At 43.4% G+C, this 23,503-nt stretch overlaps 1 protein-coding gene across 4 annotated transcripts in view; it reads right to left on the bottom strand.

Moving 5' to 3' along the window:
• Nucleotides 1-23,503, bottom strand: part of NTM (neurotrimin) — a 1,228,179-nt gene that overhangs the window by 547,728 nt on the left and 656,948 nt on the right. For 3 of the 4 annotated variants that reach the window (XM_049856711.1, XM_049856712.1, XM_049856713.1), the window contains exon 1: nucleotides 69-1,175. In XM_049856711.1, the coding sequence (XP_049712668.1) occupies nucleotides 69-235 (167 nt within the window). In that variant the 5' untranslated portion in view covers nucleotides 236-1,175. Of the gene's footprint in view, nucleotides 1-68; nucleotides 1,176-23,503 lie in introns of those variants that run through there. The other variant, XM_049856710.1, reaches the window with a different exon arrangement.

Genomic DNA, 23,503 nt, shown 5'->3' with positions numbered 1-23,503 from the left:
GTCCCTCTCCACGTTCCCCTCCCCCCCATAAACCATCCACAATTCACAGACGAATGTCAGCTCCCTACCTGAGGGTGGCGCTCTCCCCTTGCCGGACCGTCACGTTGTCCATAGCTTTGGGAAAGGTGGCATCTCCGCTGCGCACGGGCACTCCTGTGGGTACAAGGAACAGTAGCCTGAGAGACACGACCACCAGGCACTTCCAGGGCAGGAACAGGTAACCACAGACCCCCATCCTCGACAGATACAACTTCCCAGAACTCAGCGGCGGCAGAGCACACGCCCCAACGAGCACAGGAAGTGGGGTGGGGTGGGAAGGAGAGGGACTGCGCTGAGAGCTATTGGCGACCGCGAGGAGCAAGGAGAAAAGCGCGTAAACGCCTCCAAGTCGAGTATTCCTCCCCAAAATCCAGGCTTAGCTCCCCAGCCTCGGCGAGCCAGTTTCCACGGAGGACATCCAAAGGGGCCGCTTGGTGCCGCTCTGGCTGGGGAAGGTGCAGATCACGGGGAGCGGAAGGCAAGTGCAAAGGTGTGGGCACGTTTTAGGAGCTGGTTCTTCCCGTTTATAGTTGAGACATGGCACTTTGGAGAGGAGTAAGCACTTTGGTACCAAGAAGAGGAGAGGGGTGGGTTGAACTCAGCTGCCCCGAAGTGGTCTGCGATTCTTCAGTTCCAACAAGGGCGAAAAACCAACACTTTCTTTGTAAGTTTCGAAGGCAGGCTCACCGCCACGAACAAATCGGTCACAATAGCAGAGAAAGTACACCACGCAGGAACCGCGGGGGAGCGCGCGGAGCAAAGGGCGACACCGAGCAGAGGCTGCCTGCAATTCGGCCCCAGATTCTGCCGCCGCTGCCTCGGCCACTTCCCGGACTCCAGTGCACACTCGACACCCGGACGCACTAGGCACCAGGGCGCACTCGGCACCCGTGCACACTTCACCGCCTAGGACTGCCGGACCTTCGTGAGGTTTGGCGCGGTTCCGGGCAAGGAGAGGTCGCGAGCAGCAGCCGCGAGCAGTAGCGGACCACGCGCGAGCCCCTGCGCTGCTCCTTCCCGGCTCCGAGGGCCAGACGCAGAGGCGACGGGCGGCCGCGCCGGGGACGCCCAGCTCAGCGGCGGCCCCGGGGCTCAGCGCCGCCTTCGTCGCAGAAGCGTCCCCGCCTCACACTGGCACCGACTTCCAGGGTTGTCATGGCAGCAGCTCCATCACTGACCACCACTCTCTTCCGACGCGGACCCCGGGGCGCGCGCATCCCGCGCAGACATAGCACCGGAACCTCTGCGCTCGCTGCGCACCCAGCGCCCGCTTAACCCCCGCCGCGCCGTATCACAGCCAGGCCTTAACTATTTCCCTCCCTGGAAGAACTGTCACTTCCAAATTAAAACGAAGTTACCCCCACATTCGTAATAGACCGGAGACATCATAATAAGAGTCACAAATAACTGGGAGAGAAAACCCCTGCAGCATGCACTTTTTAAACGATTAGATAGATTCATTAGCATTTAGAGTAAACTCGGGTGTGGGAAGGATGCTTTAGAAAACTCTCATTGTATTCAGGAGTGCAACACCCCCCCTGCCAGCGCCCCACGAACGCTCCTTAAAACACCAGAGACTGAGCGGACACCATTCTAGAGATCCCATATATAAAACATGCAAAATCACAGAAACCTCTTAGCGTGTCAAACGGGCAAAATCGCACCCAAGTTTTGGTTAAATTTTGAGGCTGACTTACGTTCTTTATTCTTGAGTTTGGAGATGTGAAAAGCTGCCAGCCCTGCAAGGGTGCTCAGTGGGACAGAACAGCACTTGTATTATCTCCGCAGCGGACTCCCAAGTTTCTTGGGTTTCACACTCTTGCGCAGTTCATCTCATCTTTAAGCCGGGTGCTTGAATTCTTGAAACTCAGGGTAAACCAGATTCACCTCTGTTCCTGGTCCCTGCCACTTGCCCTCTCTGCTGCTGCCGGTATCTCTGTATCTGCATTGTTATTTCTCCATGAACTTGAACCCTGAGGAAGGCAGTGCCTTCCCATCCCTGGGCCTGGTGCCTGTGCAGGGGGAGCTCAGAGCAGCCCAGCCAGCGCAGTCGTGGTGGTATGGTAGGCTCTCTTCTCAGGGACTTCTGCCTCTGATTTTCCAGCACTGACCCAGTTCTCCCTGGGGCTAGAGAGAAGGCCACTGACCTTGTTCTTCCCCTTAGACTTTCTATGCCATTCAACCAGGGAACTTCTCCCCCACCACGCCCAACTGTTAAAGACAAGGATTCTTTCCAGTGCCATCCAGCACCAGAGATTGACTCAAATCATAAGGGTGGGTGCTATGAAAGTCCTTGTGGCTTGCTGGCAGTGACGATCACATACATGTAGCCAGCATGTTAGAGACAGAACAAACATTATGGCATCATTACTTTACTGAGGTAGAAGGGTGGTAGGCTTCAGCATATGGAAGGCAGCTCTAGGGTAACAAATGCTGATGAGGCCTTCTTTTCGATTTTAGTGGCTGACCACAATGTGGCCAACCCTGAGAAGCTGAGCAACATTACGCTGAAGATCTCAAAATACTTTGCATTAATTAATCAGTATGCTAGTTTTCCCTCATCTCCTCTGGTGACTTTTCCTGATATTAAATGCTCAGTGAAACCCATCTGCTACTTTTGGCCACTGGGGATCATTTGATATGTAGTATCAAAAAAAAAAAAAAAAATCAATTGTCACCTTATGGCTGAAACAAACATTTTTAATAAGAAAAATATGATATCTATGTGGAGCAGGAGAGTTTTACTTATATTTTTGAAAGGAAAGGAGGAGACATAACTTATTTTACTAACATTCTATTCTTACCAGACCCTACGTTATCTCTTCTTTGCAAAGGGGGAATTGTAGAATAGGAAATAAAATGACTCAGCAAAGTGAAGATGCTACGTGAGAGCAGGCATAAGACTTGTGATGTTTGCTGACTTCCAGCCTGCAGAACCTGGGGTTCCTCTTTCCCAAAAGCCGGGGAGAAATACATGCTAGTCATGGGGAAGGGAGGAAGGACTCTTTCTGGGTGTTGGAATTGCTTCCCTGCAGTCCTGAGAATGGCAGGGATGACTCCGTCCATGATAATCCTAATTCCCGCCCCTGCATTTAATTCCCAGGTAGGTCCAAAGGAACACTAGCTTTCGCATTCGGAATGTGGATAATGACAACAGGCCTTCCCCAGGGGCCTGCATGCCTGATTAGCTCACGGTAAAACACTTAGATACCCATGGAAGATGGAAGATGCTGTATTAATACATTCTGTCTGCCACCGCTTCGTTATTACGGCTGGACAGGAAGCTAATTTTCCTTACGGGCTCTTTAAGATGTTTGGTTTATACCAGTCTGCCTGCATTTGCTGTTGAAGACAGGCAAACCATCTTTGTCTCTGGCCTTGAAGAGAGAAAGCTGAACTGTAGTATCACAGCTGTTACGGGCAGAAAACCTAGCAGAGCTCAGAGAACTCAGAGAGTGGAAAAGAATAGCCACTTGCAACCTTGCACTTGCTTTGTGGGCCCAGGGACCCAAACTATATTCCAAAATGAAAGTTTAAAAAGTTGTCAGAAGTCAGAGATGCCCGCGCAATTAGTAAGACACACTCTGTTCCATTCAAACTTGCTATTGAAGTAGTCGAGCTAGATGAACATCAAAATCATGTCAACTCTCTTCCCACTCCCTAATCCCTAAATATAACCAACACTGAGTGGCTTATCCTATATCCTGTCTTTGCTTCATAAAAACTTCTGGGTTTATTTTACTTTTCCCAGCATAGCTGAGTTAATGGAAAAGGGATGACAGTCGGAGCAATTTCATTATTTGTGTTCTTTATAGAAACAGCTCCCCTTCTGCCTCCTGGAAGGCAGATTCCTAATGAGCACCCACCTCCACCTTCTCCCCGTATCTCCTGCTCCTTCCTCCCTCCCCTCTTGCATATACACACACACTGTACACATAAATCAACTTGTCACAGCTTGTCTCTGTGCTGACAGCTGTAATTGCTTCAGGTTATAAAAATATCTAGAGGACAAAGCCTTTCAAGCTTACACACACACACACACACATACACACACTCCCTGAACAAAAGAAAACAATCATAGTCCTTTTAACAATCCTGGGGCTGCAAAGGAGAGGGAATGGGAACCCACCATGAAGACGGGAAGTGTGGGCAGGCAGGTGAGGAAAGGAGCATGGAGTGAGACTTCTGGCTGTGCTGGGATCTGGCACTACTGCGGGGCAGGAACGGGGAAGATACCCAGGGAAAGCGGATGAATTATTGTTCTTGTTTTTCCTCTCTGCGGTCTATAGCTAAAGAGCCCTGAGTACTCCACACACATGAGACCTGAAGAAAAGCTCTAGCTTCAGAAATGCCAGCTCTGCTTCGCCTTATCTAAAAAGGCTAAAGGCCCCCCTCTCCTGGTGGAGATTCCGCATAGGAGGGAAGGCAAGAAGATAAGAAATGCAGGACATTGAAAGAAGCATGACACCAACTTGGTATGGAAAGATTAACCAGAAAAGGAGGGTTGGGTGTTGGTCTGGATAAAGAGATGCCTGTAGGGCAAGCCCTGATGGTGTAGCAGTTAAGAGCTATGGCTGCTAACCAAAAGGTCAGCAGTTCAAATCCACCAGGTGCTCCTTGGAAACCATGAGGGGCAGTTCTACTCAGTCCTATGGGGTTGCTTTGAATTGGAAACCACTCGAGGGCAATGTTTTTTTTTTTGGGGGGGGGAGGTTTCTAGAGGTATAGGGTAGGGCTGGGCTCTAGAAAAAAAAATGCTATTTTTTGTTCCTATATAAATAGAGAATTAAAAAATAATTTTCTTCATCTGGTCTGTAGTCCAGCATGTTAGGATTTCAGGGAGAAGAGCAGGAGGGTAACCGGAAGAAGGGGGAAGAGGGCTCCAGGGAGAGGAAAGGTCAAGGATAGAATCACTAAGGAGGATATGAAGAAAGGGTAAAGGTTAGGATCTCTGTGGACTTTGAAATCCTCAAAACTTTATAAGAGACGAATAAAGTAGAGAAATGCTAGGTGGAACAAAAGGTAGGCAGACAGAAAACAAGGTCGCAGCGGAAGCAATGAGCCAACATCAAAAAGCCAGTGAAACGGAAGGCAGGTACACAAAGGGGACAAATCCCAAGAGCCAGAGGCCTTTAGGGGAGAATCTCTCCTTATCTAAATTTTGGGTCACAATAGAACCCTGGACTCCCTAAATCACAGAATGATACCTTCAGAAGGGACCTTGGGAGATATTTCCTATAACCCACTCGTTTCATAAAGGTGGAATCGAGTCCCAGGAGGGAGAAATATATATTACAGAGTCATGAAGCTAATAAGCCCTGGTGACACAGTGGTTAAGAGCTTGGCTGCTAACCAAATGGTCGGGAGTTCAAATCTACCAGCCACTCCTTGGATACCCTATGGGCCTGTTCTACTCTGTCCTATAGGGTTGCTGTGAATCAGAATTGACTTGACAGCAATGGGTTTTTTTTGTTGTTTGTTTGGTTGTTTTTTAAACAAAGCTAACAACTGGTAGGAGCCCTAGTGGCACAGTGGTTAAGAGCTTGGCTGCTAACCAAAAAGTCAGCAGTTCAGATCCACCAATTCCTCTTTGGCAGTTCTATTCTGTCCTACAGGGTTGCTATGAGTCGGAATCGACTCGACGGCAACGGGTAATAATGGGTAGGATCAGGACTAAAACTCAGGAGTCTTGGATCCCACTCTAGTGTCATTTCCACCACACCTGACCCACAGAAGAAGTGGTGGCATCACTGATGAGTACATATCTGGCATTTGATGTATACAGGACAGTTCAACAAGTGGTTATTGAGCTCCTCCTCTATACCAGGAACTATGTTGGTGGCTAGAGACACAAAGATGAACAATATGGTCCCTGCCCTCAAGTTGCTTAAGGTCTAGTGTTATCGGGCTTGTCATTGCTTTAATTTGTATTTGGCTCCATAAATGTGGAGTTATAATGAACTCAGCCCTTGAGAACATTCTCACTGTTGAGAAAAATAAACTGGGGTCTGCTCACCCTTTAGAAACAATTTGTCCCCATAGGCTTGGTCCAGACACTGAACAGAGTTTTCTAGCTTCATTTAAGAGGCATTAAGAGGGAAGAGGGTACTTTCAAGGATTTATGAATATGGGGAAATACTGAATGCCAACATGTATTTAGTGCATATGAAGTCCCAGCTACTGTGCTAGGTGATAAATTTAAAACAGTGAAGGAAAGAGACAGAAACGGAACCAACATGGGATTTATCCTCATAAAGCACCCTGACTATCAGCGGAGGCTGATATGAAGCAGAGCATCTTACAAAATATTATGTATAATTTCGATAAAGAGTGTGAAGAAAAAATGGAAGAAAGCATATGACAGCATTTGGCTCTACTCAAATCAGGAAGCATTTCCCTGAGGAAATTACTTTAAACTGAGGATAGTGAGGAGGAGATGATGGGCAGGTAATGTGGGTGGACTCGAGCTGCAGGCAGACAGAAGAGAATCTGCACAACTGAGGCAGGAAGGAGCATGACAGGGTCGGCCTTCAGCCCTCTCTGGTTATGTTCATTTGGACGCATTTCAGATGGGCACATCTGAAAGGCTCTATGTCTAAATGAAAACTTCTAACTCCTTCAACATTTTTTGTTTGTGTATTCACAGATTCGTCCAATACAGATCTATCCATTAAGAAAGACCATGGTCTTTGGAAACAGACCAGAAGTCTATTCACCCTCTCCATTACAAGCTGTATGGTCTTGGGGAAATAGGCTCATTTGTAAAATAGGGATAATAGTACTACCTACCACAAAGGGTTCTTAAGAGAATTAAATGAGATAATAGATGTAAAAAAAATTAGTATAGGGTCTGTTAAATAGCAGGGGCTAAGTACATGGGAGCTACCAAGTCCTGGTGACATCTAGATGCTAACGAAATTGTTGGCAGTTCAAACCTACCTAGTGGCTCCACAGGAGAAAGACTTGGTGATCTGCTTCCATAAAGATAACAGCCAAGAAAACCCTATGGTTCTACTCTGTCGCATGGAGTCGCTATGAGTTGGCATCAACTTGACAGCACCCAACAAGAACAAATTGAGTACTACCACCCCCTGCAAGTCAGTTTGTCCTACTGTGGTGGCTTATGGGTTATCATGATACTAGAAGCTATGACACCATTATTTCAAATACTAGCACGGTCACGCAAATCTGGACAGGTTTCAGTCATGTGTCCAAACTAAGACAGACTAGGAAGAAAAGTTTGGGGATCTATTTCCAAAAATTAGCCAAAAAAAATCCTGTAGAACACAACAGAACATTGTCTGATACAATGCTGGAAGATGAGCCCCCTAGGTTGAAAAGTACTCAAAATATACAGTGGCCACAACAATGGACTCAAGCATACCATCGATCATGAAGATGATGCAGGACCAGGTAACATTTCATTCCGTTGTACATGAGGTGGCTATGAGTCAGAGTTGACGTGATGGCAACTAACAATGAGAGCTGAGCTCCAGGCTCTGTCCTCTAGCACTGGGGCTGAAAGACACCACAATCAATGTGTTCCTGCCATTCAGAGTAGGTTTCTGTGAGGGTACACATTTGGTGACCCCGGAGCAGCCTCCTGAGGGCAGGCCCTGCACACACAGCGAGTGTGTGTTAATCCTAGAGACAAAACAGAAGCTTCATGCAGAGATTGGTCAGAAGGAGGAAGCAGCTTTTCCTTTAAACCATGACTGGTGGAGCAGTGACCTTCTGGCTCCCACCCCAAATGTTAAACAGTGTTCTCCAAAAGCACACACCAAAGAGGCTTATGGAAGAACAGACTGTGTGCGAGAAAGAGGAGATGGCTTTCTCTTTCTGGGGTAGTCTGGGAACTTTCTTCCTGTCACATTTCCATGTACACCTGAATGTCAGTGAAATAACATGAAGAAAAGATAGGGAACATGCATCCTGACATAAAGTGAGAAACTCTTTCACACTCCTTTCATGAAGCTTCCAGACCTTCTTTGTTCCTGTGTGTCTGATGGGTGAATCCATAGCTTCTTTGGGTATACAACACCTGAAACACTCAGGTCTAGATCTTGGACTAGTCATGTGGTAGTAATATCCCATGATTGCCTCATCTGCAAGCCATCTCCACTGCTCCTAATCTCTACCATTGCAGTCCAGGAACAGTGCTTGGGGATTAGCCTTATAAACTCTGTGGAAAGGAGCAAGGGTTACATACAGACACCTGAGTACATACATATACAGACATCAATTCTAATGTTTACAAGATGTTGCCCAACCAAAGTCAGGAAGTAGCTTCTCAAATATAAAGAGCACTCTGAATGGCCATCTTACCAGCCCCAAACTTGGACCGTAAAACCTCAAATTTACTGTCAGTGGAAGTTGGCTTACCTCTCCCCTATACCCTTTCCCCCTAAACAATTGCCTATTACTCATACATCTCTTTAACCTTTTACTCCCCATTTTCTTTAGAGATTTTATTTCTTATTGCCAAACCAATAGCAATATCAGAATAGCTAAAATTTAATCATAAAACAATCCACTCAATAACATATGAATTTGATTGTGCTTATTATTGGAGGCAACGTTTGTGTAAATATCATTTTTTTAAGCTAGAAAACCTGAGTTCTAGTCTCAGCTCAGCCTGTCATTATGTCACCTCAGATAAGTCACTGATTTTTCTAAGGTTTAGTGTCTTCATTTGTCAAAAGAACCAAAACTCTCTGATCTCTGGGTCATTAAGAAGATCTAGTGGCTAATTCACCCAACTGGACTAAATCACATTTGAAGAGTTAAAATAACTATTCAAGAGTAAGATGGCACTTACTAGAGAGACTGGGGTCAAGAGTCTTGGCTTCAAGCCCCAAACCTGCCACTTACTACCTGTATGAATTGGTCAGGTCTCTTCTTCTTGCTTTCAAAATGAGGAGTTTGGATTAGATGACTTCAAGAGTCCATGATTACAATGCTCCTCAACACTCTTCTTAGAAGCATTTTCCCTTCAGATTTACTTATCAGCTCCTCCTATACAAGAATATCCCTCTTCGTAATGTCCTTCCTCTCCTTCCATTCACCAAGGCACACATTTCTGAGTTCAGAAAACTGTTGTACAAAGTAATTAATGAGCTTGTATTGGATGTAAGGCAAACCAATGGAAGAGCCAAGATGATTAAACGTCTTCTAACAAAGGGCTTCTTTAAGGAAAAGAAAATCCCCCAATGCAACCCGTGACGTTAATCTTCAATAAATATGCTGCTAATATTTAACTGGCATTTATTTAAACTTACAGTAACTGTCCTATTAGATCTAAATTAATTGCACATTTGGGAATCTTTCCTAAAGCCTAGCTGGGACAGGGCTGTCTAGATCATAATCTGTGCTAGGCATCCAGCCATAAAGGGGATGTTTAAACCATCCTTTTAGAATAGACCAGTATGGGCCTCTCATCGTTGGAAAGATCTTAGAGGTCAACAAACATAAGTAGGTGTTATACCCTGTGTTGGAAACTCTGGTGGCGTAGTGGTTAAGTGCTACGGCTGCTAACCAAAGGGTCGGCAGTTCAAATCCACCAAGCGCTTCTTGGAAATTCTATGGAGCAGTTCTACTCTGTCCTACAGGGTCGCTATGAGTCGGAATCGACTCGATGGCACTGGGTTTTTTTTTTTTTTTTTTAAATACTCTGTGTTATTTGATTTTCTAGGAGATTATTTTTTCACCTCTTTTTTTTCAGTAGGAGATTATGTTTTGTTCCCCGTATCTACCCCTCTCCTCCCTCTTCTTTCTTTTGAGATTAGCGCTCTTGCTCTTTCTCCTTTCTGTCGGTGATTTTTCTTTTGTAATTCATATTTTAGGCTCTTTCTGCCATGTTTTGTCTCCATTTCGCCTTGTTTCTTAGGCTAAACCATTTGGGATACATAGCAAATTCTGCATGCACACACACACTCACACAATATATATTACTCTATGTGTCAGAAAGAACACTTTATAATAGCAATTGTATATAGAGGCCATGAGCTGTGACATAAGCCCTGAGTCACACTGCTTTGGAAAGGGCAGCAAGAGTGTAATTGGGTAGAACCGATCTTTGCTATCCTTGAAATCAATCAATCAATCAATATATATTTTTTATTATACATGTGGTCCTGGGTGAACATCTGTGATTTTTTTTTTTGTATGATTGTAACACATTTACAACATTTCTACACTACACATACACACACACACACAAACTCACTCACTGGTCTCAGCAGATGGGTTGGCTAGTGAGACAGGCAGACTTCAGATAAACACCTAATTGAACAGATTAGTGTTCAAGCTGAGTCAGCTTTAGACCAACACATCAAGGCTGAAGAGAATCTGAACTTTCCTCAAGGAAGTAGGAGCTGGACGAGAGGAAAATAATTCTCCCGAATGTTTCTAAAGCTGAGTTCACTAAATTAGATTGATAAATGTTCTTGACTTGCTGGGCTTGGACAGGGGGTGGTGATGAAGAGGCGATGAGATTAAAGAGGGAAATGGTGGTGATGTGATCAGGGATGGAGGAGAAGATGGGCAGATGGGGAAGCATCCAACGCATTTTTAAGAAGACTGACCATTATCCTCAACCGATTGCTTGTGGAAGGCTTGAATTTGTATTGCTCCGGAAGCCATGCTTCTTTGTACTTCTAACTGAACTAATGCAAAAATCATCCCTTACTTTTTTATCCCATACTTAATCACTGTAAACTTAGTCTAAAGATCTCACATAATCCTTACTGTGTCTTCGGTTTAAAAAAAAAACTCTGCATTCAGCATGCCTTTATTCTTTGTTTTATTGAAACTTAGAAATTCAGGAAATAAAACACATTTCTGTATGCTCATGCATCATTCTGACTATTTAAATTATCTGTCCATCTTTATACATCACTGTTAGGAGCTCAGGGCACTTCACACTAAAGCAACGGAGGTGGCAGAACATGACAGCTCTAGGCTTCCCTCTAACATAGGAGTTGATGTGGGCTTTTCCTCCTGGGAAGGTTTCACCACCCTAAGTCTTCTGTATGCTTCTACCTCTAGCTCACTACCGGTGGTGCTGTAGGTAGTGACAAAGCTAGAGCAATGTGTGTGTGGCTTGGGAAAGTGGATTGAAGCGATACTCAGATAGTACTGAGTATGGGGAAGGGAGAATGTGGAAAATGTTGTGACTATGAACTTAAATAGAGATAATTAGAGAGAATAATTTACCTACTATTTCACAAAATTTTTGACAAGGTATGGGGATCAATGAGGCCTTACAAAAAAAAGTGGGGTGTTGAGAAGAGTATTTTCCCCCCCAAAAGGTAGAGAATTAGTTTAAAGATAAGACACAAATCAAAGATAGATTGACATGTTTCTATATAGGAAGAATTAATATTAGATTCTCCAAGGAATAGTTGCTAGGACAAATCAAATTTAATATTTTTATGAATGATCTGTTAAAGGGAATTCGTTGAGAACTTTCCCAAGTTTGCAGAAGACAGCAATTTCCCTGAAGTAATTAAATCTTCAGCTGGGAGAAATGAGCTGCAGAAATGATTCACAAAGTTGTATAAGTAAGAAAAAAGTGGACAAATACAATGTAACGTATTTTAAGAACATTTATCTAAAGTCTGTTTATACAAAGGTGGGCTCTGAGAAGTGGCATAGGAGATAGTGTTGTGGAATGGATCAGGCATGGGTTTAGTGATGATAGCTTTGATTTTAAACCCAAGCTGCACAAATTACCAGCCTTGGAACTTTAGATCATTTACTTGCCTCTCAGAGCCTCAACTGTCTCCTATAAAATAGGAGTAACATCTACCTCATGTTTGCTGTGAAAACTAAATTATATAATAGACACAACGTATCTAATGAAGTGCCTGGCATATAGTAAGAACTCAACAAATGGTAAAAAATGGTAGCTAGTAATTGTTTCTTTACAATCTATGGAAACAACCACAAAATTAATCCTGGTCGCTGTTTCCCAGGCTGTGTTTCTTAAAACACATTTTGAAGTATAAGTCTATAGATTATTTTCTGGATATTTCAGAAATTTTTGCCAGAAAAAAAAAAAATGTTGGGCTGAACTTTTTGTGAAAGACATTAGAAGGCTCTACTTCGAGGAGGCAGCTCTTCCACAGTGGTCTTTTTAGTGCCTTCCAGCCTAGGGGGCTTATCTTTGGGCACTGTATCAGACCCAGTTCCGCTGCTATTCATAAGGTTTTCACTGGCTAATTCTTTTCAAAGTAGACTGCTGGATCCTTCTTCCTCGTCTGTCTTAGTCTGAAAGCTCAGCTGAAACCTGTCCTCAATGGGTGACCTTGCTGATATCTGAATACCGGTGACATAGCTTCAGCCTCACAGCAACATGCAAGCCCGCACAGTATGACAAACTGACAGACACATGGGGGATATTAGAAGGAAGTTGGGTAAATTAGAAACAAACAAAAAGAAGAAAGAAAAATGTTACCTTGACTCAAATTTTCTGTATATAATTTGTTTTCAAATATTGCTTATAATATTTATTACTGTAGCTCACAAAAGATTCAGCAATATCATCCATCCAACTGCTGAAGTCAAAATCAGTAGTCACTTTATTCTCTCCTTCTCCTTCACCTCCACCCTCCTGTTTAGAATACCATCAATCACCCTCTCTTCTAGGTTCTACCTCCAAAGTCTCTTTCAGATTCATGCTACCTTACCCTAGCCTCAACTAGGACCTGTCCGTATTCTTACATGGCTTTTACTGAAATTCTAGCTTACTTGTATGTTCTCCATCTGCTCTTGCCAGAATCTATTTCATTCTTCTCATTGAAGCTAAGTTATCCTAAAAATCTGACCAGGTCACTCTCTTGATGGAATCTTTAATCACTCCCCACTATCGTTTGAATAAAGCACCAAATCTTTCATGTGCTTTGCGAAGCCTTCGTGATGTGGCCTCTGTATGTTTCCAGCTTTATCTCCTGTCACTTCTTCCCTCAGCTAGGCAGGTTGGGTTTTATTTTACTTTGGTTAGTATTTTTATTCCTCAAAGGTTCCTCTTTCTGAACTCAGGACCTTTGCGTATACTTCTTTCCTGCCTAGAATAGCCTCCCCATATATTTCTGCCTAAGTTCTGCTCATTTTTTTTTAAGTCTAACTTCCTTATGATGACCTTACTTTAACTGTTTGAATAGGGTAAACATACACTACATCAAGTACTTCTCCTAACACTCAGAACACTTGTAAGAGTTGCTGAATTCCTGCCTCTCTCTCTGCTGTATTCCTGAAGCGGAACACAATGCCTGGCACATAATAGGTTCTTGAGAAATATTTTCTGAATTTAAGTGAACAGTACCTCTGTGAAAAAAAAATTGAAATTAACATGATTGGCTGGCAGGGGCTTCCAAATGACAGCAAGTTAGATGGTAAAGACATTTGGTGTTCACGAAGGCTGAGGATGGGGTGAACATGTGCTTAATGACCAAACTCCAGCTATAAAAGAAAGAAATCAAAAGACACTAGTGTAAGGATAAAAACGAACTTGTCTGCATGAAAGGTTACACAGGCAAAAATAATATCTAAATAGGATAAAGGAAGATTTGGATAAATTAACGGGTGACAGACTCCCGCTGGTTTATTAGGTTAGGGGTGTCTGATGTATCTCTCTAACCTTTGAAGTATGACTCCCATGCAAAATTGCCATCATCCAAAACAGGTAAAGAGGACATCCGCATCCATGTGACTTGGTGTGACCTTTCTAATGTCGTGCTCTCATCTACCCAGTAATTCTATTGTCCACATCGTTAGGGATAATAGAATCATGCTTATCTTTCTACCCCAAGAACTCTGTATCACAACCCAGTCTGAAATATTTGTATGCAACTGATAATAGCATTTTTAAGATGCTGCAAGAAAATACGTATGTCATTTGTGTGAAAATGAACCCTGAGGGTGGTAAAGCCACCTTTAGACAGAATTAGATATACTCTACTGTTTTGCTACCCTCTACTCCCTCAGCTATTTTCTCCCTGTGACCCCTGACTTCCATTCTTAACACTGGCTTGGGATGCCTTCTCCACTTAGCACTGACTGTTTCCCTGGGCATTATCTCTTGATTTACCTCAGGCACTTCCCTCACTTCCCCAGGCTCCCACCTTCCAAAGACTCTACCTCTAACAACAATAACAACGAAAACTGGGTACAACATTCATCTTAGAACTCTTGGTCCTATGCTCTTTTTTCTCCACCTCAGTGCTTTCACGTGTCAGCCTACTTTCCAAGGCAAAAGGGGAAGCAATTGGTTTTACATTTAATTCTTTACTTTCTACTCTAGTGGAGGAGAATCACGACAGCAATATTCCAAAACAATAGATCCTGCACCAGCCCTATACCTGGATTTGTGCTCCACGTGATTTGCTTCACCAGAAGGTGTGTAAGCAGAACTTTGTTTGGGAAGCTGTGTTGGTCACTTTCATTCCCCAGTCATGGCCGAATGACATGCAAGGGCCCTAGAGATTCAAAGAAATGGGCACCTAAGACCAGAAGTACTTTTTTTTTAATTTTTATTTTATTGTACTTTAGATGAAGGCTTACAGAACAAACTAGTTTCTCACAAAACAGTTACACACGTATTGTTTTATGCCATTGGTTACCAACCCCATGACATGTCAACACTCTCCATTCTCAGCCTTGGGTTCCCTATTACCAGCTTTCCTGTCCCCTCCTGCCTCCTGGTCCTTGCTTCTGGGCTGGTGTGCCCCTTTTAGTCTTGTTTTGTTTTATGGGCCTGTCTAATCTTTGGCTGAAGGGTCAACCTCAAGAATGACTTCAATACTGAGCTACAAGGGTGTCTGCGGGCCATACTTTAGGGGTTTCTCCAGTCTCTGTCAGGCCAGTAAGTCTGGTCCTTTTTTGTGAGTTGGAATTTTGTTCTACATTTTTCAGACCGGCAGTACTTTAGAAAATTTTCCCAATACTCAGGGTTGAAGTAATTATTTTAAAAGTTTTTGTCTGATTGTGAAGCTGAGATGACAGCACCTTTCACACATTTAGTCAACAAGGACGTGCTAGGGCAGGTGATATCATGGCCTCAGTCCAGACCCTATGGCTAAAGTCTGCTGGAAGAGACAGTGGAAATAACTGCACAAATAATCAGCTAGTCACAAGTGCAATAAATATTACAAAGGAAAAGTGCAAGATTACTAAATAGCAAGCATCCTACAGGAGCAGGGACAATGTCTTATTCATAAAATATCTCTCTCAGCACAGAAAAAGGTAAAATACATTCAACATATGTAAGAAGGTTGACTGTATGAACAAATCAATGAACAAATAAGTACACAAAAATGCCTGGAATCTAGAATTTCAATATTTTTTCTATGAGGCCAGTCTGTTGTATCTCCCTCTACACAGACATCTACACTGAATTTCTTTCTTCTAAGAGGTTGTAGGGTCCTAAGGAACTACAGTATTCTTTGCATATTCTTGTTATTTATCAAACCAAAATAGGGATAGTTAATAAGTCAGATTATATAAATATTCCTACTACCCTCATTTTACTCTTGGCAAAGATAGCTAACCACACTCTCATAGCAAATCCACTTTCATCTGAACATTCAACTTAGGGCTTCCTCTCACTCTCCACCCAAGAATAATATTACTAACAATCAGACTATTAATCAGGGTGTTCGATTTAAATCTGAAAAAAGAAATTGAGAAATTGTCTTATAAATTATTTTCCAAGGATATCATCTTTAAACATTAACAGGCAAAACTGACTCCGAATTCTGGGAATTGAGCATAATTACATGGAAATTGACATGACACAAATGCCAAGAATTCTGTTAACCTTTAATGTCTTGAAAAAAACTCTCTCCTTGTAATTATCTCTTTCCTTTGTCTTAAATGTTACCGATGAATATTTTGAGACATAGGCAAACACGGAAGTGGATGGATTCTAGAGTCATGGGCTCCAGTTGGAATCCTAAGTTTTCTAGGCATTCCATAAAACCATGGGATGCTAAAAAGAGCATTTAAATTTTGACTTTTTCCAGAAGCTTTTTTTTTTTTTCTTCATTTTTTTGTTTGCTGTACTAAGGTTCTCTGCATATAATTCTCCATGTGAGCAGAAGCTCCTTTGCATTAGTGATTGCATTGAAAAAGTAGGTCTAAGGCATCCGATGTCTAATGCAATTCCTGACCTGTTCTGTGTCTTTGGAAAAGTCACTGGGCGGATTTTCAGGGCTTCAGATTTCCTTTCTGTGAAATGAGGGTGATGGCATTTAGCTCCACATGCAGCAATATTTGAACAGTGCTTTAAACTTTTTTTTTTTTTTTTTAAACTTTACCAAGTACATCTACACCTCTTACCGCCCTTGTGTACGCATGGCTCTCGCATTTTTTTCCTCCTTCCCAGGCTCCATTGCTACTGCCAAGGCTCTCCTGGTTTCTTTTCTCTACCATTTTAATTAAATCTTAACTCATCACTCTGCTTCCAGTGCTGCCTCTGCCTGTATCAGTGCTTCTGAACAGGGGCAGAGCTGACTCCTAGGGGAGGGAGAAGGTGGCTGGGAAGTTTCAGGGAGATTGGTTGTCACCTTAAGTAGGAGGTGCTACTGCCCTTCAGTGCCTGGGGCAGGAATGAGAGACACTCAACCCTTCATGGGGCATTCAGTCAAGGATGCAGATGCCTGCCAGACTTTCAGGTGAACAAGACCCCCCTTTTTTTTTTTTTAATCTAAGCCTACAATATACTCCATTTGACATATAAACACAATGTTTGTTTGTGATGTTTTAATGTTCACTAATTCCCCAGAATACAACTACCTAGTAAATCCCTGGAAGATTATGCTTTGATTTGTTCAGATCTCTACCAAGAATTGTTCTCAGTTTTGGAAAAATCACATGGCCAGTGGTAATGTCCCTCATCGTGTTTGAATGACCAGTCCATCCTGTGGCTGTCACAATCAGGTGATTATGTTTTGGTGCAAGTACCTACACATCATTGCGTCCTGCAGAACAGTTGTGCTCAGAGATGCATTTTACACTGCAGCCACCTAGCAAGGGACACAAGCTTATATATCATTCCAGCTGGGACCAAGGCTCATTGTTTTTCTCCCATGTCCTTGGGCAGTCAGTGTTCCCAGGGACTTCACGTCTAGGCCCAGATGTTTTCCTTCCTGTTGCTAAGGCATTCCTCAGCCTTGGCCGCTGGCCTAGTCATGCCATTCCCAGCATTGTACCTTAGCCCGAGTCCATCCAAATTCATCCCCAGCATGCTTTGGGGAAGAGCAAAGCTGACTCCATTAAGAGGGGATGCATATAGCTGAATAGCATTACCCTACAACAATTAACACACAAATTGTTTTGTGATATTGGTTGCCCACCCGACATGTTAGCACTCTCGCTTTCTTGACCTTGGGTTCCCCATTTCCATTCATCCAGCTTTCCTGTCCCCTTCTGCCTTCTTGTCCTTGCCCATGGGCTGGTATGACCATTCAATCTCATACACATGGTTGAACTACCCATGTTATTATTTTACAGGCCTGTCTAATCTTTGGCTGAAGGGTAAAACTTCAGTACTGAGCTAAAAGTGTGTCTGGGGGCCAAACTCTCGATTACACTGATTTCGTTGTTAATCATTTTCTACTCGCCAGTTAGGGCATTACCTAAATTCCTCTTAGCTCATTACATAGATCATTTTCTTAAATTATGTGTATAGGTAACTGATTCTATCTTCGAACTTCATTTTTGCACAGTAATAAGGCTAACACAAGATATTTTCTAGTGAGATTCAATTCAGAAAAGGCAGATAACCCCGGATAGGAACAAGTCCACACACAGAAGCCTGGTTTGTCTTCTCAAGGCATTAAAAAAAAAAAAAAACCAAGGCTTAGCTCAAATAATGTCAATGACCTGTTCAGGAAATTCCAGTAGCTCCTCACTGCCTATGACATAAAGTTCAAACTCCCAAGATTGGCAGTCAAGGCCCTTAGAACTACCACCAGTTAATTTTCTAGTCAGAGTCTCTGTGGTGGGGCACCCCTCCCCCCAGCATCCCATGGCCCCATCACACTCTCTGTATTGCCTTGTGCTTTTCTTTTCTTCCATTCACAGCTTTCTGAATCCAATTCCAACTTCAAGGACCAATTCCAATTCCATTTCCTCCATGAAACATTACTTTAATGGTTGCCACCTATCCCATAGGTCTCTCTCTCTCTCTGTATTACACACACACACTTCATTATCTGTCAATATAGCTTCTTTTGTGTTATAGTTGATGAAATATTTGCCTGACCTCACTTATTAGGCTATTAGCTCTCTGAAGGCAGGTATGATGCCTTGTTCATTTTTGGACATTGCTTAAGGCTTAACAAAGTATGTGGCCCACAGAGTGAGTGCAGTAAGTATTAACTGAATTGAATTGACCTCTCAGTAATTGAGGAAGATAAGCTAGGTACTATGATCTGTATTTCACACATGTGGAAACTGAGCTCTAAAGGACTTCTGAAAGGTCTTTTAATTTAGAACATCAGATGAGGCTTGCTGTAGACGTGAATGTAAGACATTATCTTTACTTCTAGCTCAGGCAAAGCCCAGATCTGTACCTAGAAAAGATCTAGAGAGGTTGGCCTACATTTTTGCTGAAAGAAAACAAAAATCTTTATTTCTGAATCAGCTCTCAACTGTATGGATTTGGGTTTATATGACCCTATACACCATTTGCGATGGCAAATCTTCCAGCTCTTAAAAGCTTTTCACCAAATCGGGCTGCGGGTTTCCTCCTTTGAGGCCTGTGGTCCCACAGAATCCAGCTGGAATATGACCTGGATTTCCCAGAACCGTCCCAGGCCTGCCTTATGGTGGAGGGTCAGGCTGCAGCTGTGCTCCCTGGCATGGCTCCAACCTTGATGGAACCATCCATCACAGCCGAAGACTGCCTTTCTCGCACACTGCTTGAGTTGGAAATGGAAGTGGCCTTTTAACAGAACATTGTCTCAGGATTGTGTGAAGCACGGCTGACTGACAGAGAAAGGAAGATTCATTCCTGACACCAATCACACTAATATCTGTCACCAAAATGACATTTTCCCTTTAATGATGAAAAATGCATCAGGGAAAACGGAAGGGAATGAGCAACTTTCATGTGCTGCTCTGGTCTGATGGGGAGCGAACTTCTGTGGTGGCTGCTGGTTTGTAATTTGAGGAGAATGGAGGTGGATGGCCAGTTGCTTTCTGAACAAACCAACTGTGATTTAGTTTGGAGGAGAGGGTGCAAGCAGATGGAAGCCTGTGGGTTAGACAGTGTCCTTGAGCATCTGACTAATTTCCCATTGGACTCTCCACTTGGTTTTTCAATAGAACTGCCTCCATTTCTTCCAGGCTCCCTGCAGGGGACTGGTACTGGTTTTCAGGGCAGCCATATTACACCATACTCGGCTTTGCACGGCTAGTAAAGCTCACAGGCATTCAAACTGCTGAGCATCTCCAAGCTCCCTTCCCTTGCTCTTTGTTGTGTAGAAGGGCTAGAGCAGAGGACTCCAGCTGGCAAAGTAGGCCTCATGTGAGTATTCAGGGGTCTGCTGATGGGGATGCCCCACGGCTGGGAGAAGGTACTGAACACACAGAGCTGGGGCCAGCACAGAGCCTGGCTCGTGCTGTTAATCTGGCAGTCATATTGATGGCAGTTACAGAGAAGCCACACAGTGATGCCTGGTGTGCAGAATAGCTATTTCCCAACAAATCACAGATACTTATCTACAAGTCTATTGTTTACAAAGGTGCTAAGTGCTGACACCTATATAACATACTTTTTTCCTTCTCTCCCTCTTCCCTACTGGCAGAGCCTGCCTCCCACAACAGAGGCCAAAAATGCCAGATGCTTACTTCCTGTCTCTCTTGCAGCTGTGGATGGCCACATTACAGTGTGAGGACCACGTAGTCCTCCCCAATCACAAAGAAGCATGCACACTCTTCCCGGCCCCTCCGTTTGCCTTCATCATAGTTGGGTAATGATATGATGGCTAGAAAGTGGATCCACCATCCATTCGTGGAAATGAAAATCTGCATCCTGAGGATAATGGAGACAAACTCTGGTGAGATCCTGGGTTTTTGAGGACATTGCAGAGCTTTTGGACACCATACCTTCAGGCTTCTTTGATGTCTTTATGGTTAAACAATAATGTTAGTACGGGCCTTGATTATTAGCACAGCCAAAAGCATCCTAAATATTACACTTTGGTTTCAACTGCAAAATGGTGTTAACTTTATGAAGATGGTCTTTGTTTTAAATTTCTTTATTGAGCCTTGAGGTGGTCTTGCCCAGATGTCTTCTGCCTTCTCTCTCCAGCATTTTCTTATTCTTTCACGCTTATAAATACTGGCACACACAGGATGGATCATGCACCAAGAATAATACTAACTGAAGTTGGGGTATTTCCAAAGTTTTTGTGCTTTCACAATTCTTTACTTCGTTAATTAACACAACTCCCACTCGTTTGCTAACCTGCCAGTGAGCAACTCAGCATCATGATCTTCTTTATGAAGAAGGAAACTGAGTCATTGCCATCTTGCGTCTGCAGAAGTGGGCTCTGGCTCTCCCTCTCCTCCTCCAATATTCTCACTTTCAAATGGATTTCAGTCCGTCAGTGATGTCATTTCTAAGGGCTTTCAGTTAATAATTGAACCCCCAAAGCAACAAATACACAAGTGCATATTTTTAAAGTCCCGAGTCCTAATATGAATCCCTGCAAATAAGCTAAGCCACACTGTTCACATCCTCCATGCGGGACAAATACACTATCCTTCTCTGATGTTCTTGGCCTTTCCTACTCACTCGCCACCCTCCGCCACCCCATATCCTTTCAGACAAGGAAGAACTCTCCAAAATATAATCAAAGATCCAAAGTGACCTCTATGCTCCAAAAATGATGCTCAGAGCTCTGCCTTAGGGGAGGAGAGGATGTGCTGAAATTGTTCCCAGGGAAGGAGCAGCAGGGAGCAGGAGAAAGCATCCTGTCTGGAAGCTGGAGGGCTGACCCTGTGGACTAAGGACATGGACCTCCTGCAAAGAGCTGTCTCAGTCCCACCATGAACTTTTGTCAGGAGAAATAAGCTCCTGCTCCTTGAGAGTGCTGGATTTGCCTGAGCTCTACTGACAGTCCAAGGGCAAGGACCATGCTCCCTCCACTGGTCCTATTCACAAATGCAGTCAGCTCCTTGAGAGGGGGACAACTCAAGCTAGGACCCTACAAGGCCCATAAACTCCCCTCACCACCTAGTTCACTTGCTCAGAGGGAAGAACATGGTAAACCTTTGTGACAGCGACCCAGCCAAATGCTCAGTACCAGAGGCACCAGGGGAATTCCATATTTGGTGGAGAAGGCATAGAAGAAAACAGCTGAAAAATCGTGTACAGTCTACTTCAGTTAGAAATCAGTCAGGACTTTCTAACAATAAGGGAAATTAAACATTGTTTGAGAAAAGCTATGGAATAATGTATTGTTGTTGTTGTTAGTTGCCATTGAGTCATCTCTAATTCATGGTGACCTTATGCAAATAGAACAAAACATTGCCCGGTTCTGTGCCATCTTCATGATTGTTGGTATACATTATTTTAATTCATATATACAACTCTGTCTATGGAATGGTTAAGAAACTTTGAAAGCAGAAAGATTATCTCCCTCAGTACAAATATCTATAATAATCATAATACATATCAAAATGTTGGATCAGTATAATAAATTAAATTTTTCAATTTAATTATCTCCCAATCATGCTATGCTGCAAAACACTCACCCCCATTCAACAGATGAGTAAACTGAGACTCATATTTGTAACAAAAGCCTACAAAATTCAACAGGTAGAATGTGGAAGATCTCAGGCCTCATATCTAGTGTCCTAGCTCCAAATTCATGACTCAGTTTAATGAATCCAAGAATCTAGCCTCCCTCCTTGAGGAATACTCCCTGTGCTGTGGCCCATTTGAGAAGATGAGGCGTACTTATACAGGATAATAGGAATAATTTATGAAGGACAAAGGGAAGACAACAATTCAGGAAAAGTTAAAATGAGAACCAGAGCCATTGCCAGGAAGTAGGTCCAGTGAAAGGATGTGGTACAGAGAAGAGAAAGAAAGTCTGGAAGTCAAAGCACCTGAGCAGCACAGCCGGCATGCTGTTCATCTCTCAGAGTGTCACTTCCGAGCTCCTGAAAAAGCAGCATTTGTTGTCCACAGAAAAATCAGCAGGATTCATAGACACTACCAGGCTCAAGGAACACGGGTACGGTTCCCAACATAAAGAGCCCTTGGTAATCTCCCGGGTGGCCTTTGGTAGGCCTACATGGCCCATCAGGAGGACCAGGAGACCAGTTATCTTGAGTGGTATTTGTCTGGGATGGGACCTTTAGCCTCCTTGATCTCTTGGCAGCATGTGGCACTGTTAGATATGCCCCTCCTTCCTGAAATGGCCTCTTTCTTTGGAATTAAAGGCAGCACTTTTCAGATTCCTCTTTTTTTTGTACAGTGTCTTCCCTAATGCTCTCCCTGACTTATGATGTCACCATCACGTGGCACACCCTTTCTTTCACCCAATCTCTGCCTATTGAAACATTAGTCACCCCTCAAGACATACTTCAAATGACCCTCTCATTCAGGAAGTCCCCTCTGATGATCCCCACGAGGGCTGATCTCTCTCTTCTGAGCGCCTGCAGTGTTTTCTATCTCCTATAGCAAGTAAGAAAACCCTGGTGCCGCAGTGGCTAAGGGCTGTGGCTGCTACCCAAAAGGTTGACAGATGAATCTACCAGGTGCTCCTTGGAAACTCTATGGGGCAGCTCTACTCTGTCCTGTAGGGTGGCAATGAGTTTGGATCGACTCGATAGCAAAGGGTTTTTTATCATGTAAAATCTACTGCCTTATATTATAGTTGTGTGTAGATACATGGTATCTTTCCTATAAGAAGATAAACTTATTGTTACTAGGGTCTTTTTAATAAACTTACTTTAAAGCTATAAAACCAAAAAAAAAAAAAAAAAAAGGCAAATCCAGTGCCATTAAGTAAATTCTGACTCATGGCGACCCCATGTGTTACAGAGTAGAACTGTCCCATAGAGTTTTCGTGGCTGTAATCTTTATGGAAACCGATAGCCAGGCCTTGCTTCTGGTGCTCCTGGATGTGTTCAAACACCAACCTTCATGTTAGTAGTCAAGTGCAAACCGATTGGGTCACCCAGGAGCCAAAGCTGAAAAGGACCATTTAAATCATCTGGGTCAATGTCTTCATTTCACAGATGAGGAAACAAGGCCAAGAGAGCTTACACAATTTAGACAAGCCCATACAGCTAAAGTATAGTAGAGCTGGAATTCACTCGCATACTTAGCTCAGTAAAGTACTTGTCTAGAATGAGGCCAAAATGAAAGAATAAATGAATAAATGATTCTTATAAACCCCTGAGACCTGCCAACCCATGGCCAAACGAGGTGCAGCTGAAGAGA

This window comes from Elephas maximus, chromosome 17 (assembly GCF_024166365.1).
Source record: "Elephas maximus indicus isolate mEleMax1 chromosome 17, mEleMax1 primary haplotype, whole genome shotgun sequence".
Lineage (NCBI taxonomy): Eukaryota > Metazoa > Chordata > Mammalia > Proboscidea > Elephantidae > Elephas > Elephas maximus.
Note: the sequence above shows the minus strand (reverse complement) of the source record. Positions and strands in the feature narration are given on the sequence as shown.